Source organism: Salvelinus sp. IW2-2015, linkage group LG13 (genome assembly GCF_002910315.2).
Source record: "Salvelinus sp. IW2-2015 linkage group LG13, ASM291031v2, whole genome shotgun sequence".
NCBI lineage: Eukaryota > Metazoa > Chordata > Actinopteri > Salmoniformes > Salmonidae > Salvelinus > Salvelinus sp. IW2-2015.
The window spans coordinates 6,528,974-6,542,916 of NC_036853.1; the positions used below are offsets into that span (position 1 = coordinate 6,528,974).

General features: G+C 41.9%; 1 protein-coding gene across 1 annotated transcript; it reads left to right on the forward strand.

Annotated features, from left to right (window-relative positions):
* Nucleotides 1-2,964: 2,964 nt before the first annotated feature.
* On the forward strand, nt 2,965-5,798 carry LOC111972150 (uncharacterized). Its single transcript, XM_023999033.2, has 4 exons — nt 2,965-3,382; nt 4,787-4,874; nt 5,139-5,361; nt 5,586-5,798. Exons 1-4 carry the CDS (start codon nt 3,007-3,009, stop codon nt 5,634-5,636), a joined length of 738 nt encoding a protein of 245 aa, XP_023854801.1. The 5' UTR covers nt 2,965-3,006; the 3' UTR covers nt 5,637-5,798.
* The last annotated feature ends 8,145 nt before the right edge of the window (nt 5,799-13,943 follow it).

The window sequence follows — 13,943 nt, forward strand, 5'->3', positions numbered from 1 at the left end:
ATGTGTCACTAATAAAAAAAACTGATATCACATTTACATACAGTTGAAGTCGGAAATTTACATACACTTAGGTTGGAGTCATTAAAACTAATTTTTCAACAACTCCACAAATTTCTTGTTAACAAACTATAGTTTTGGCAAGTCGGTTAGGACATCTACATTGTGCATAACACAAGTCATTTTTCMAACAATTGTTACAGACAGATTATTTCACATATAATTCACTGTATCACAATTCCAGTGGGTCAGAAGTTTACATACACTAAGTTGACTGTGTCTTTAAACAGCTTGGAAAATTCCAGAAAATGATGTCGTGGCTTTAGAAGCTTCTGATAGGCTAATTGACATTGAGTTAATTGGAGGTGTACCTGTGGATGTATTTCAAAGCCTACCTTAAAACTCAGTGCCTCTTTGCTTGACATCATGGGAAAATCAAAAGAAATCAGCCAAGAAAGAATTGTAGACCGCCACAGGTCTGGTTCATCCTTGGGAGCAATTTCCAAACCCCTGAAGTTACCACGTTCATATGTACAAATAATAGTATGCAAGTATAAACACCATGGGACCACGCAGCCGGCATACCGCTCAGGAATTAGACGTGTTCTGTGTCCCTAGAGATGAACGTACTTTGGTGTGAAAAGTGCAAATCAATCCGAGAACAACAGCAAAGGACCTTGTGAAGATGCTGGAGGAAACAGGTACAAAAGTATCTACAGTGGGCAAAAAAGTATTTAGTCAGCCACCAATTGTGCAAGTTCTCCCACTTAAAAAGATGAGAGAGGCCTGTAATTTTCATCATAGGTACACTTCAACTATGACAGACAAAATGAGAAAAAAAATCCAGAAAATCACATTGTAGGATTTTTAATGAATTTATTTGCAAATTATGGTGGAAAATAAGTATTTGGTCACCTACAAACAAGCAAGATTTCTGGCTCTCACAGACCTGTAACTTCTTGTTTAAGAGGATCCTCTGTCCTCCACTCGTTACCTGTATTAATGGCACCTGTTTGAACTTGTTATCAGTATAAAAGACACCTGTCCACAACCTCAAACAGTCACACTCCAAACTCCACTATGGCCAAGACCAAAGAGCTGTCAAAGGACACCAGAAACAAAATTGTAGACCTGCACCAGGCTGGGAAGACTGAATCTGCAATAGGTAAGCAGCTTGGTTTGAAGAAATCAACTGTGGGAGCAATTATTAGGAAATGGAAGACATACAAGACCACTGATAATCTCCCTCGATCTGGGGCTCCACGCAAGATCTCACCCCGTGGGGTCAAAATGATCACAAGAACGGTGAGCAAAAATCCCAGAACCACACGGGGGGACCTAGTGAATGACCTGCAGAGAGCTGGGACCAAAGTAACAAAGCCTACCATCAGCAAGGGCATTGAAGATGAAACGTGGCTGGGTCTTTCAGCATGACAATGATCCCAAACACACCGCCCGGGCAACGAAGGAGTGGCTTCGTAAGAAGCATTTCAAGGTCCTRGAGTGGCCTAGCCAGTCTCCAGATCTCAACCCCATAGAAAATCTTTGGAGGGAGTTGAAAGTCTGTGTTGCTCAGCAACAGCMCCAAAACATCACTGCTCTAGAGGAGATCTGCATGGAGGAATGGGCCAAAATACCAGCAACAGTGTGTGAAAACCTTGTGAAGACTTACAGAAAACGTTTGACCTCTGTCATTGCAGGGTATATAACAAAGTATTGAGATAAACTTTTGTTATTGACCAAATACTTATTTTCCACCATAATTAGCAAATAAATAAATAAAAAATCCTACAATGTGATTTTCTGGATTTTTTTTCTCATTTTGTCTGTCATAGTTGAAGTGTACCTATGATGAAAATTACAGGCCTCTCTCATCTTTTTAAGTGGGAGAACTTGCACAATTGGTGGCTGACTAAATACTTTTTTGCCCCACTGTAGCCTGTCTTTTTACTGTTGTTTTATTTCTTTACCTACCTATTGTTCACCTAATACCTTTTTTGCACTATTGGTTAGAGCCTGTAAGTAAGCATTTCACTGTAAGGTCTACTACACCTGTTGTATTCGGCGCACGTGACAAATAAACTTTGATTTGATTTGTAGTGTAATATTCATTATTTTCTGGATTGGCATTGGACATAGGAGCATTGTATTAGACTGAAGGGTTTTTTCTTCATGCACCCAATTTAAGAAATGAATTGTTACAATTATTCCTCAAGTATGAGGAATTGTAATGTTATTTTGTGGGTTGATCTGCTAATTGTGCACAGAGCGTAACGGGAAGAGTCTGGCGAACGAGTTACTAACTACATTACGTTAATAAACCGTTTAATTCCATTGACGTGAGGGACTTCATCTCCATCAGACTTTTCCTTTAACTTTTTTCTGCCATAATAGTTCTCGGCTGTGATATTTCATAATTCTTGCAGCAGAGCGGCAGTTGATTGATGTCAGGTCAAGGGTCAGGTCAAGGGTCTGGCCTCAGAGACGTCGTGTACATATTTGTTTTAAGGCACACGACTCACTAGACTTTTATTACGGGCCTCCAGACTTCTAGATAGCCCAGAGGGTTGTTCAGATAACCTGCCAATGTCCTAATCTTGTCCTTTTGGCCTTGTAAGAAGGTGACTATCTGATCCCACTGAATTGCCCCATTTGGTTGTCATGTGACTCGTATTACAAAGGGTCTTTGTAAGAGTCTTGTACAGCAGACCTGGATCAAGCTAATCTACTACAAAAATCCCTGCGAAAGAAAGATTTATTTGGAATGAACAAACAACAACAAAGGAGATGGTAAAGATAAGGAGGTTGATGGATAACACACACTACACACACACACTATACACACACATTCACTACACACACAGCAACCTTACTGTAACACCCCCCCCCCCCCTCCATCCATTGGCTGCCACTGGAGGTGGTGCCTTGTAAAATGCCTAGGTGTTGCCAACGACGACCGCATAAAAGATCCTCACCAAGTCCTCTCACCTCATACGCGACACCGCCAGAATGATCATCAGTCATTGTCATACACAGATGTGGCTGTTGGTAGTAGCAGTAGCAGCATCACTGGGGGTGTCAGGGTCAGAGACCTCACACCGATCCGAGGCCCAGTCCCAGACCCTCCAGGCCCTCCACTGTCCGCCCTGTGAGAGGATCCACTGCACCCACCGCCGGGCCCTGAAGCTCCAGTGTAAAGGTGGCCTGACCACGGGGGTCTGCGGCTGCTGCCCAGCCTGTGCCAGGACGGCTGGGGAGAGCTGTGGTGGGACCTGGGACTACCTGGGCAAGTGTGACGAGGGGCTGGTGTGTGTCTACCAGGACTCTGTCTCGGAAGCTGAGGGAAAACCAGACGCAGGGGAACGTAAAGGTATCTGTAAAGCAGGTAGGATACACTGACGGACAACATTCCCCACCGCCATGTTATTCAATGCACTTCTCTTATGGTGATCACATCTGTGCAGGACAATTTGATCACTATAAACGGTCGATGACTAAAACCACGTTCACTGTAAGCAGAGTGCACTGTAGTGAATTCAAGGAGGAGAATATCCCTGGACCTTGATGATAGAACTGTGTCACAGCAGACATTCTAATACTTTACTACAGGGGCGCAACTTTCACTGGGGACGGGGACAGAGGGGGACATGTCGCCCCCGCCCCCCCCCCCCCCCCCCACATTCTGAAATTAGATGTTTGTCCCCCCCCCCAGTTTTATAATTGGAATGTGATACAAAACGAGGCAACGGTGTGCTTTAGGACCATGGGGACGCCTCCGAATAATTATATATATTTATGTGTCCCCCCCCCACTTCTAAAACCAAAGTTGCACCCCTGCTTTACTGTACATGATGCATGATAAAATCTCATTGGTTTTGAATGAGAAGCGCTGAAACTGTGCTTCTGAATCACGGTYTGCTGCACGTCCATGGTCCCTGACGTGTAAATTAATCTTTAAATGATACGACGTACATTCCATTCCTGAGATGTAATCAATTGAGCTGTGGAGGAGACGTACGCACCAGAAATTGGCACCGATGAGGCTCTTCTTATTTACGAGCTGTGAAATGCGATTGTGTCGGTGAAGGAATCCTTTGAATCAAATAAACTTTCTCCTGTTAACGGTTAACACATAATTACACCTGTTATCTAGACGTATGGGGAAATTAATGGTCCTACCTGTTGTCTAGACTCATGCTGAAATTAATGGTCCTACCTGTTACTATCGTCTGTATAGTTAAGGATTCAATTGTTGTAGATTCTCCTATTTAATATATCTGACATCACAGAGAGATAGCAAAGTCTGACCACTACAGATAGCTCAATAAAGGATGGATGCTCATAGTGGTCCCCTTCATTGTTTTATACACTATTACTAGTAGTAGTTTTACAAGTTTTACATGAATAGTAATGTATGGTTTAGGTTATATAACATGAATAGTAATGTATGGTTTAGGTTATATGGTTTAGGTTATATGACATGAATAGTAATGTATGGTTTAGGTTATATAACATGAATAGTAATGTATGGTTTAGGTTATATGACATGAATAGTAATGTATGGTTTAGGTTATATGGTTTAGGTTATATGACATGAATAGTAATGTATGGTTTAGGTTATATGACTTGAATAGTAATGTATGGTTAAGGTTATATGACATGAATAGGAATGTATGGTTTAAGTTGTATGACATGAATAGTAATGTATGGTTTAGGTTATATGGTTTAGGTTATATGGTTTAGGTCGTTTACCGTCCTTTGTCTCATAAGCAGTTTTTTTTCCTGGCAGTGCTGGAGACCCTGGATGTGGAGTCCTGTCGCCCAGAATGCACCTGGGAGTACTGTCAGGCCAATCCTAATGAGGTGTGCTCTGCCAGGTGGGTGAATATATCTGGACCGGGACATCTCAGTCCATTCCCTCTCTCCCTCTCTCACTCCCCTCAGAGTTTCTACCTGTTTTCCTGGCCTGGAAACAGAATAATTCTTTCAAAAGTTAGGGTCAATTCTATTGAAAATCTGTCAGAATTGGAACGGAATTGATCCCCCAACTCTACCTCTCAGTTCTCAACACTTGCCTCCCATGTTCTACCCTTTTCATGTCCTTTAAAAGCTCTATGAATTACTCTCTCTCCCTGCGGCAGGTCAGTGTCCCTGGAGAAGCAAGAGTGTCATGGTACCTGCCAGCACACGTCATGCTCCAGCTGTCTTGTCTTGAGACCCCCAGCCTCAGCCTCCTGCCCACAGACCTGTGCCCCCTCAGACCCCACCTGCCTGCACCGCTTTGGGAGGTGTGTTCACAACCACCTGGCCGAGCCCCACCGTCACCACCACCACCACCACCCCATCTGCCACCACAACCTACAGGTGAGCTGCAGCGTGCCAAGTTGCGAACGGACTAATCGTACCCAGAATTCTAACTGTATGACAGATATGATGTCATAAATGATAGCAATTTCTCGTGGTGGTATCTACACCAGGGTAGCAGTTATAAATGCTTTACATTCCTCATCATAGATTGAACATTCACAATCTGCTTTGGAATAATAAATTTGTTCACCTTTTGAATTGTATWTATCTTTTCTCAACAGAGTAATGCGGAGGGGTATTTTGTGTGCTTGGTGCCTGGATGTCTGAACTGATGCTTTGAGAAGAAACCTCTTACTAAAATGTTCACTGATACCAGTGTGTTACAGATACTGAATGGCAGCTATTTTCAAATACATTATTTGAATAACTTGACAATAATATTTTGTTTTTGTGTGTTTTATATACATTGCCTGTGTACATTTTGAATGTGATAAATTGACTGCATCTTGAATTTTGTGAATAAAAATTTTATTATATAATTAATTATATAATTATTATATTATATTATATTATTATATTATATTATAACGTGTCCTTACATATACCAACACGCGCAATTGTTTAATGTAGTGGATCAAATATCCATGTCCCTATTGTTAAAGCYTTTTGGGGTACAATAACAACACACATCTGAGTATCCAATCTTTCTGAGTACATGCTCGATTTTGAATAGATTTTGGACCGATGAGGTTAAGGTTGAGGGAGTGAATTTAGACAGAGCAATACTCTAATCCTCTCTGACAAAGTTTTATACAGTGCCTTCAGAAAGTATTCATATACTCCCTAGCACATAGTCCACATTTTGTTGTGTTATAACCTGAATTTAAAAAAAATATATATATATAACAAAATATATGTTAATATTCTCACCCATCGACACACAACACCCCATAATGAAAAAGCTAAAACATGTTTTTTTAGACATTTTAGCAAATCTATTGAAAAATTAAATACAGAAATATCTAATTTACTTAAGTATTCACATCCCTGAGTCAATACTTTTTGTAGAAGAACCTTTGGCAGCAATAATAGCTGTGAGGCTTTCTGAGTAAGTAAGAGCTTTCCAAATCAAATCAAATCAAATGTATTTATATAGCCCTTCTTACATCAGCTGATATCTCAAAATGCTGTACAGAAACCCAGCCTAAAACCCCAAACAGCAAGCAATGCAGGTGTAGAAGCACGGTGACTAGGAAAAACTCCCAAGAAAGGCCAAAACCTAGGAAGAAACCTAGAGAGGAACCAGGCTATGAGGGGTGGCCAGTCCTCTTCTGGCTGTGCCGGTGGAGATTAAACAGAACATTGGCCAAGATGTTCAAATGTTCATAAATGACGCAGCATGGTCAAATAATAATAATCACAGTAGTTGTCGAGGGTTGCAGCAAGTCAGCACCTCAGGAGTAAATGTCAGTTGGCTTTTCCATAGCGATCATTTAGGAGTATCTCTACCGCTCCTGCGGTCTCTAGAGAGTTGAAAACAGCAGGTCTGACAGTAGCACTCCGGGTGAACAGGTCAGGGTTCCATAGCCGCAGGCAGAACAGTTGAAACTTGGCAGCAGCAGCACGGCCATGTGGACTGGGGACAGCAGGAGTCATCATGCCAGGTAGTCCTGAGGCATGGTCCTAGGGCTCAGGTCCTCCGAGGCGAGAGAAAGAAAAGAGAAGAAAAGAAGATTAGAGAGAGCATACTTAAATTCACACAGGACACCGGAAAAGACAGGAGAAGTACTCCAAGATATAACAAACTGACCTAGCCCCCCGACACATAAACTACTGCAGCATAAAATATGGAGGCTGAAGACAGGAGGGGTCAGGAGACCAACTGTGCCCCATCCGATGAACCCCCGGACACGGGCCAAACAGAAGGATATAACCCAACCCACTTTGCCAAAAGCACAGCCCCACACCACTAGCAGGGATATCTTCAACCACCTACTTACCACCCTGAGACAAGGCCGAGTATAGCCCACAAAGATCTCCACCACGGCACAACCCAAGGGGGCGCCAACCCAGACAGGAAGATCACGTCAGTGACTCAACCCACTTAAGTGACGCACCCCTCCTAGGGACGGCATGAAGAGCACCAGTAAGCCAGTGACTCAGCCCTGTAAAAACACCTGTATGTGCAACATTTGCCCATTATTATTTCTTAAATTCTTCAAGCTCTGTCAAATTGGTTGTTGATCATTGCTAGATTTTCAAGTAGATTTATGTCAAAAATGTAACCGCCACTCAGGACATTCACTGTCTTCTTGGTAAGCATCGGCAGTGTAGATTTGGCCTTGTTTTTTAGGTTATTGTCCTGCTGAAAGATGAAGGACCTGAGCCCTGGACCGTGCGTCGGGGCTGCCGGCGTGATGGCTCCTTGCTGTCCCCAGTCCACCTAGCCTTGCTGCTATTCCAGTTTCAGCTGTTCTCCTGCGGTTATGGAACCGCCACCTGTCCCGGACCTGCTATTTTCATGATTTGATGATCTATGAAAGCCAACTGAAATTATTCATGATTATTATTTGACCATGCTTGTCATTATGAACATTTTGAACATCTTGGCATAGTTCTGTTATAATCTCCACCCAGCACAGCCAGAAGAGGACTGGCCACCCCTCATAGCCTGGTTCCTCTCTAGGTTTCTTCCTAGGTTTTGGCCTTTCTAGGGAGTTTTTCCTAGCCACCGTGCTTCTACACCTGCATTGTTGCTGTTTGGGTTTTAGGCTGGTGTCTGTACAGCACTTCGAGATATTAGCTGATGGACGAAGGGCTATATAAAATAAACTTGATGAATTAATCTCCTAGTGTCTGGTGAAAGCAGACTGAAGTAGGTTTTCCTCTAGGATTTTGCCTGTGCTTAGTTCCGTTTCTTTTTATCCTGAAAAACTCCCCAGTCCTTGATGAACAAGCATACCTATAAGATGATGCAGCCAGCACTATGATGCAGCCAGCACTATGATGCAGCCAGCACCATGATGCAGCCACCACTATGATGCAGCCAGCACTATGATGCAGCCAGCACCATGATGCAGCCACCACATGATGCAGCCAGCAGTATGATGCAGCCAGCACCATGATGCAGCCAGCACTATGATGCAGCCACCACTATGAGCAGCCAGCACCATGATGCAGCCAGCACCATGATGCAGCCACCACTATGATGCAGCCACCACTATGATGCAGCCAGCACTATGATGCAGCCAGCACTATGATGCAGCCAGCACTATGATGCAGCCAGCACCATGATGCAGCCAGCACCATGATGCAGCCAGCACCATGATGCAGCAGCACATGATGCAGCCAGCACTATGATGCAGCCAGCACTATGATGCAGCCAGCACTATGACGCTGCCAGCACTATGATGCTGCCAGCACTATGATGCTGCCAGCACTGATGCAGCCACCACTATGATGCAGCCAGCACCATGATGCAGCCAGCACTATGATGCAGCCATCACCATGATGCAGCCATCACCATGATGCAGCCAGCACTATGATGCAGCCACCACTATGATGCAGCCAGCACCATGATGCAGCCAGCACCATGATGCAGCCAGCACTATGATGCAGCCAGAACCATGATGCAGCCAGCACCATGATGCAGCCAACCATGATGCAGCCAGCACTATGATGCAGCCAGCACTATGATGCAGCCAGCACGATGACGCACCAGCACCATGATGCAGCCAGCACTGCGATGCAGCCAGCACTATGATGCAGCCACCACTATGATGCAGCCAGCACCATGATGCAGCCACCACTATGATGCAGCCACCACTATGATGCAGCCACCACTATTATTGCACCAAGAGTGAGTCCATGCAACTTATGTGAGTTGTTAAGCAAATGTTTACTCCTGAACTTATTTAGGTTTGCCATAACAAATGGGTTGAATACTTATTGACATCAAGACATTTCAGCTTATCATTTTTAATGAATTTGTTWAAAAAAATGTCTAAAAACATAATTCCACTTTGACATTATGGGGTATCGTGTGTAGATCAGTGACAAAATATATATAAATCAGGCTGTAACAAAAAAAATTGAAAAATATCAAGGGGTGTTTCTGAATGCACTGTACACCTGCATAGAGGTTACTGAATAACAGACTTTATGAGCCTACAATAACAAAGTCAGTAGAAGACAGGAATACTGCCTGGCCCAACAATAGCCTGGTTGTTCTCTGAACGTCCTTCAGATGTCTGTCTGGCTTATATAAAGTGCCTTCTGGTGAAGAAATAGTAATCAAGAAAGAAAAAAAAAAAACAATTCACAAGTACAGGTGGTAATTTTTGTGAGGAGTAGGCCTTCATTGAGCAGCCAAGTTATCAGTCATTCCACAGACATTTTTTGATATCTCAAATACAATCACAGGCTTCTGAAACACCACACAAGATACAATTAAAGGATGGTGAATTTTTTTTTATCAAGATGTCGACTGCTTCTCTGCACAATTTTAATTCCAAACGGTATTAATTAATAAAACATTGTGAAATCTGATAAACCACAGTTAAGTAGGCCACAGTCTGAAAGCATAAATAAATATATATATTATCCACCTAGTTTGGATGTTTAGGTACAAATTTAAACTTTGCATCTGTTATTTTCCAGAGGGAATGTAGGGCACGAAGGTACATCAAGGTTGATAAATAAAAATAAATAAAAAACTGACTAGATTAGTGATTTGGCTTTGATGTTTTTTGCAGCTATTAACTTTCTTCTGGAACCAACTTTGTTCTAATGCAAATGTTTAATAAATCTGGTCCGAGGGAACATACTGTATTTATTGATTAAAATATCAGTTGAGAAATATTATTGATTAAAGTCATAAAATGCTAAGCTATAAATTGTTTTATGCAAACCGACCCTTTGCTAAATGTTTTAAGTTTGTAAGTAAACTATTGATACAGGATTGCACAACATATTTCCATATTACTACGATTCAAAAGCATTTACGTAAATCCATCCTTACTGACTAAACTAGTGGTTCTTCTATCCAATAGCTCATATCCAAGAACATTGACAGGGACAGCCTTGTGTTATCTGGACAGGGACAGACYAGGCAGTGATTTATTACATAATAGTTTGTGTATGGCAGACTCCTCGGTGAACAAAGCTAGCTAGCCGCCACTGTTATCAAGCCCGTGTATTGGTCCTGTTGTTTATCCACTGATAATAAACACAGATAAGAATGGACCTTCAGCGATCCAGGTGTCATAAAACATTCCCACGGACAGGCAGCATGACAAAGTTACAATATGGAGGAACACACAGACCAGTAACACTCACAACTAGAAGTTATACATCAAACAAGTGTTTCGAAGCTTTTATGGTTCTTCTCATCTCTCCACAGGATAACATCCCCATTCTACACTCTCTGTCTACACCTATAGACGTACACTATATACACAAARGTATGTGAACAACCCATTCAAATTAGTGGATTCARCCAATTTCAACCACACCCATTGCTGACAGGTGTATAAAATCGAGCAYGCAACCATGCAATCTCCATAGACAAACATTGGCAGAAGAATGGCCTTACTGAAGGACTCAGTGACTTTCAACGTGGCAGAGTCAAAGGATGTCACCATTCTAACAAGTCAGTTCGTCAAATTTCTGCCACGCTAGAGCTGCCCCGGTCAACTGTAAGTGCTGTTATTGTGAAGTGGGAACATCTAGGAGCAACAACGGTTCAGCCGCAAAGTGGTAGGCCACACAAGCTTACAGAACGGAACCAGCGAGTGCTGAAGCACGTAAAATTMATCTGTCCTCGGTTGCAACTGTCACTACCGAGTTCCAAACTGCCTCTGGAAGCAACGTCAGCACAATAACTGTTCGTTGGGAGCTTCATGAAATGTGTTTCCATGGCCAAGCAGTCGCACACAAGCCTAAGATYACCATGTGCAATGCCAAGCGTCGGCTGGAGTGGTGTAAAGCTCGTCGCCATTGGACTCTGGAGCAGTGGAAACGTGTTCTCTGGAGTGATGAATCACGCTTCACCATCTGGCAGTCCGAATCTGGGTTTGGCGGATGCCAGGAAAACACTGCCTGCCCGAATGCATAGTGCCAACTGTAAAGTTTGGTGGAGAAATAATGGTCTGGGGCTGTTTTTCATGGTTCAGGCTAGGCCCCTTAGTTCCAGTAAAGGGAAATCTTAATGCTACAGTATACAATGAAGATTCTGTGCTTCCAACTTTGTGGCAACAGTTTGGGGAAGGTCCTTTCCTGTTTCAGCATAACACCCCTGTACACAAAGCGAGGCCCATACAGAAATGGTTTGTTGAGATCGGTGTGGAAGAACTTGACTGGCCCGCAGAGCCCTGACCTCAACCCTTTGGGATGAATTGGAACGCAGACTACGAGCCAAGCCTAATCGCCCAACATCAGTGCCCGACCTCACTAATGCTCTTGTGGCTGAATGGAAGCAAGTACCTGTAATAATGTTCCAACATCTAGTGGAAAGTCTTCCCAGTAGAGTGGAGGCTGTTATAGCAGCAAAGGGGGGGGGACCAACTCCATATTAATGCCCATGATTTTGKAATGAGATGTTCAACAAGCAGGTGTCCACATACCTTTGGCAAAGTAGTGGATCATCCAACAAACCAGTAAGTTTTTATTTATAGGCCACAGTCACCAATACTATCTACACCAAGAGTATCTACAATTATTTTCACTTTTTTATACATAGAAATATCTGAATACTCCCAACCTCAAATCCCTTGAGTTTAAGAGAAACAGTCTACTAGCTACTCTAGCTCTGTCTAATCTTGTATAGTTTGTAAAGTGCAGTTGAGATGTGATATTTCATGAGAAACAGCCAACTAGCTAATATTGATGTACATTGCAGCTATAATCCACAARTTAAATAAAAATGTAATTGTCTCAAAAAAAAAGGGKGAAAAAATCCCAAATGTATTTTTTACGATTAAGATCAACTGTAAGAAATTAAAATGTCATAAGCGATACAAAAGCACATTTTATTTGATATGATTGTTTTGKGAATATTTTATAACAATAAAACAATTAAATTATGTATAAAGAATATATAAACAGCTCTTCAAGAATTAGGGTCCTCTTGACAAATTCAAGTGGTTTCTCATTGTAAAAGTACAACAGCAAAGCATAAGCCCATTCAAACCGTTTAATAACAACCGTGGAAAGTCCTTCACTTGTCATAAGGTTAAAAAAAAACAGAACAACGAAGACGTTGACCACAAAGATGTACAGATACAAGGACTACATTGACAGGACTCCTTGTCCAATAAGAAACACATTTGTTTCTGTTGCGAAACRTTTGGCTACTGTGTTCCCTAATGAACACAACCCAGAAGTACACTATTGCAGACTGATATAGCAGTGATTACTGATAAAGCAACAATCTTAGCAGTATTTTATATTCGCTAAGCGTAAGGCAGATGCAGGCAAAAGGTAAGTAGTTGTGCAACTATAATTTTTTTTTAAACTGAGCACAATTTAACATACAGTGCCTTCGGGAAAGTATTCAGACCCCTTCACTTTTCCCACATTTTGTTACATTACAGCCTTATTCTAAAATGGATTAAAAAAAATCATTAATCTACACAATACCCCATAAAGACAAAGTGAAAACAGGTTTTTAGACATTTTTGAAAATGTATTCAATTTTTTTATTTTTATGAAATACTTTATTTACATAAGTAATTCAGACCCTTTGCTATGAGACTCAAAATTGAGCTCAGGTGCATCCTGTTTCCATTGATCATCCTTGAGATGTTTCTACAACTTGATTGGAGTCCATCTGTGGTAAATTCAATTGATTGGAGCCAAGGCTGTAATCGCTTCCAAAGATGCTTCAACAAAGTACTGAGTAAAGGTTCTAAGGCTGTAACATAACAAAATGTGGAAAAAGTCAAGAGGTCTGAATACTTTCCGAATGCACTGTATATTTGTTAGCAGGGTCAATTCCATTTTAATTCCAGTTATTTTAGGAASTACACTGAAATTCCTATTATCTTCAATGCTTTTCAATGGTCCTCTGTAGYGCTTGCTACGYCAGAATAGTGGGTTTGATTCCCGGGACAACCCATACGTWAACCATATGCATGCATGACTAAGTCGCATTGGATAAAAGCGTCTGCTAAATGACATATTAATGAAGGAAATATGAAATTTCAATGTACTGAAATTGACCTCAAAACTTGTTTGTTAKTGATTAAAAAGGTAGACTCAGCGATATTACATAGTAGTCCATGATAACGTTTACTTTTAACAACAGGAAATGACTCAAAGCCTGGTTTCCTTCATGTGAAAACAGTCTTACGTGCTGACCACACCGCTCCGCGTGCGTCCGCCATCGCGCGCATGTTGATTTTGYCCACCCAGGTCAAAAAGCATTAAACATATGGCAATTTAGCTAGCTAGCTTGCTGTTGCTAGMTAATTTGTCCMATTTAKCTAGCTAGCTAGCTTGCTGTTGCTAGCTAGCTTGTCCTGGGATATAAACTTTGGGTTGTTATTTTACCTGAAATGCACAAGGTCCTCTACTCCGATAATTAATCCACAGATAAAAGGGGAAACCTAGTTAGTTTCTAGTAATCTCTCCTCCTTCAG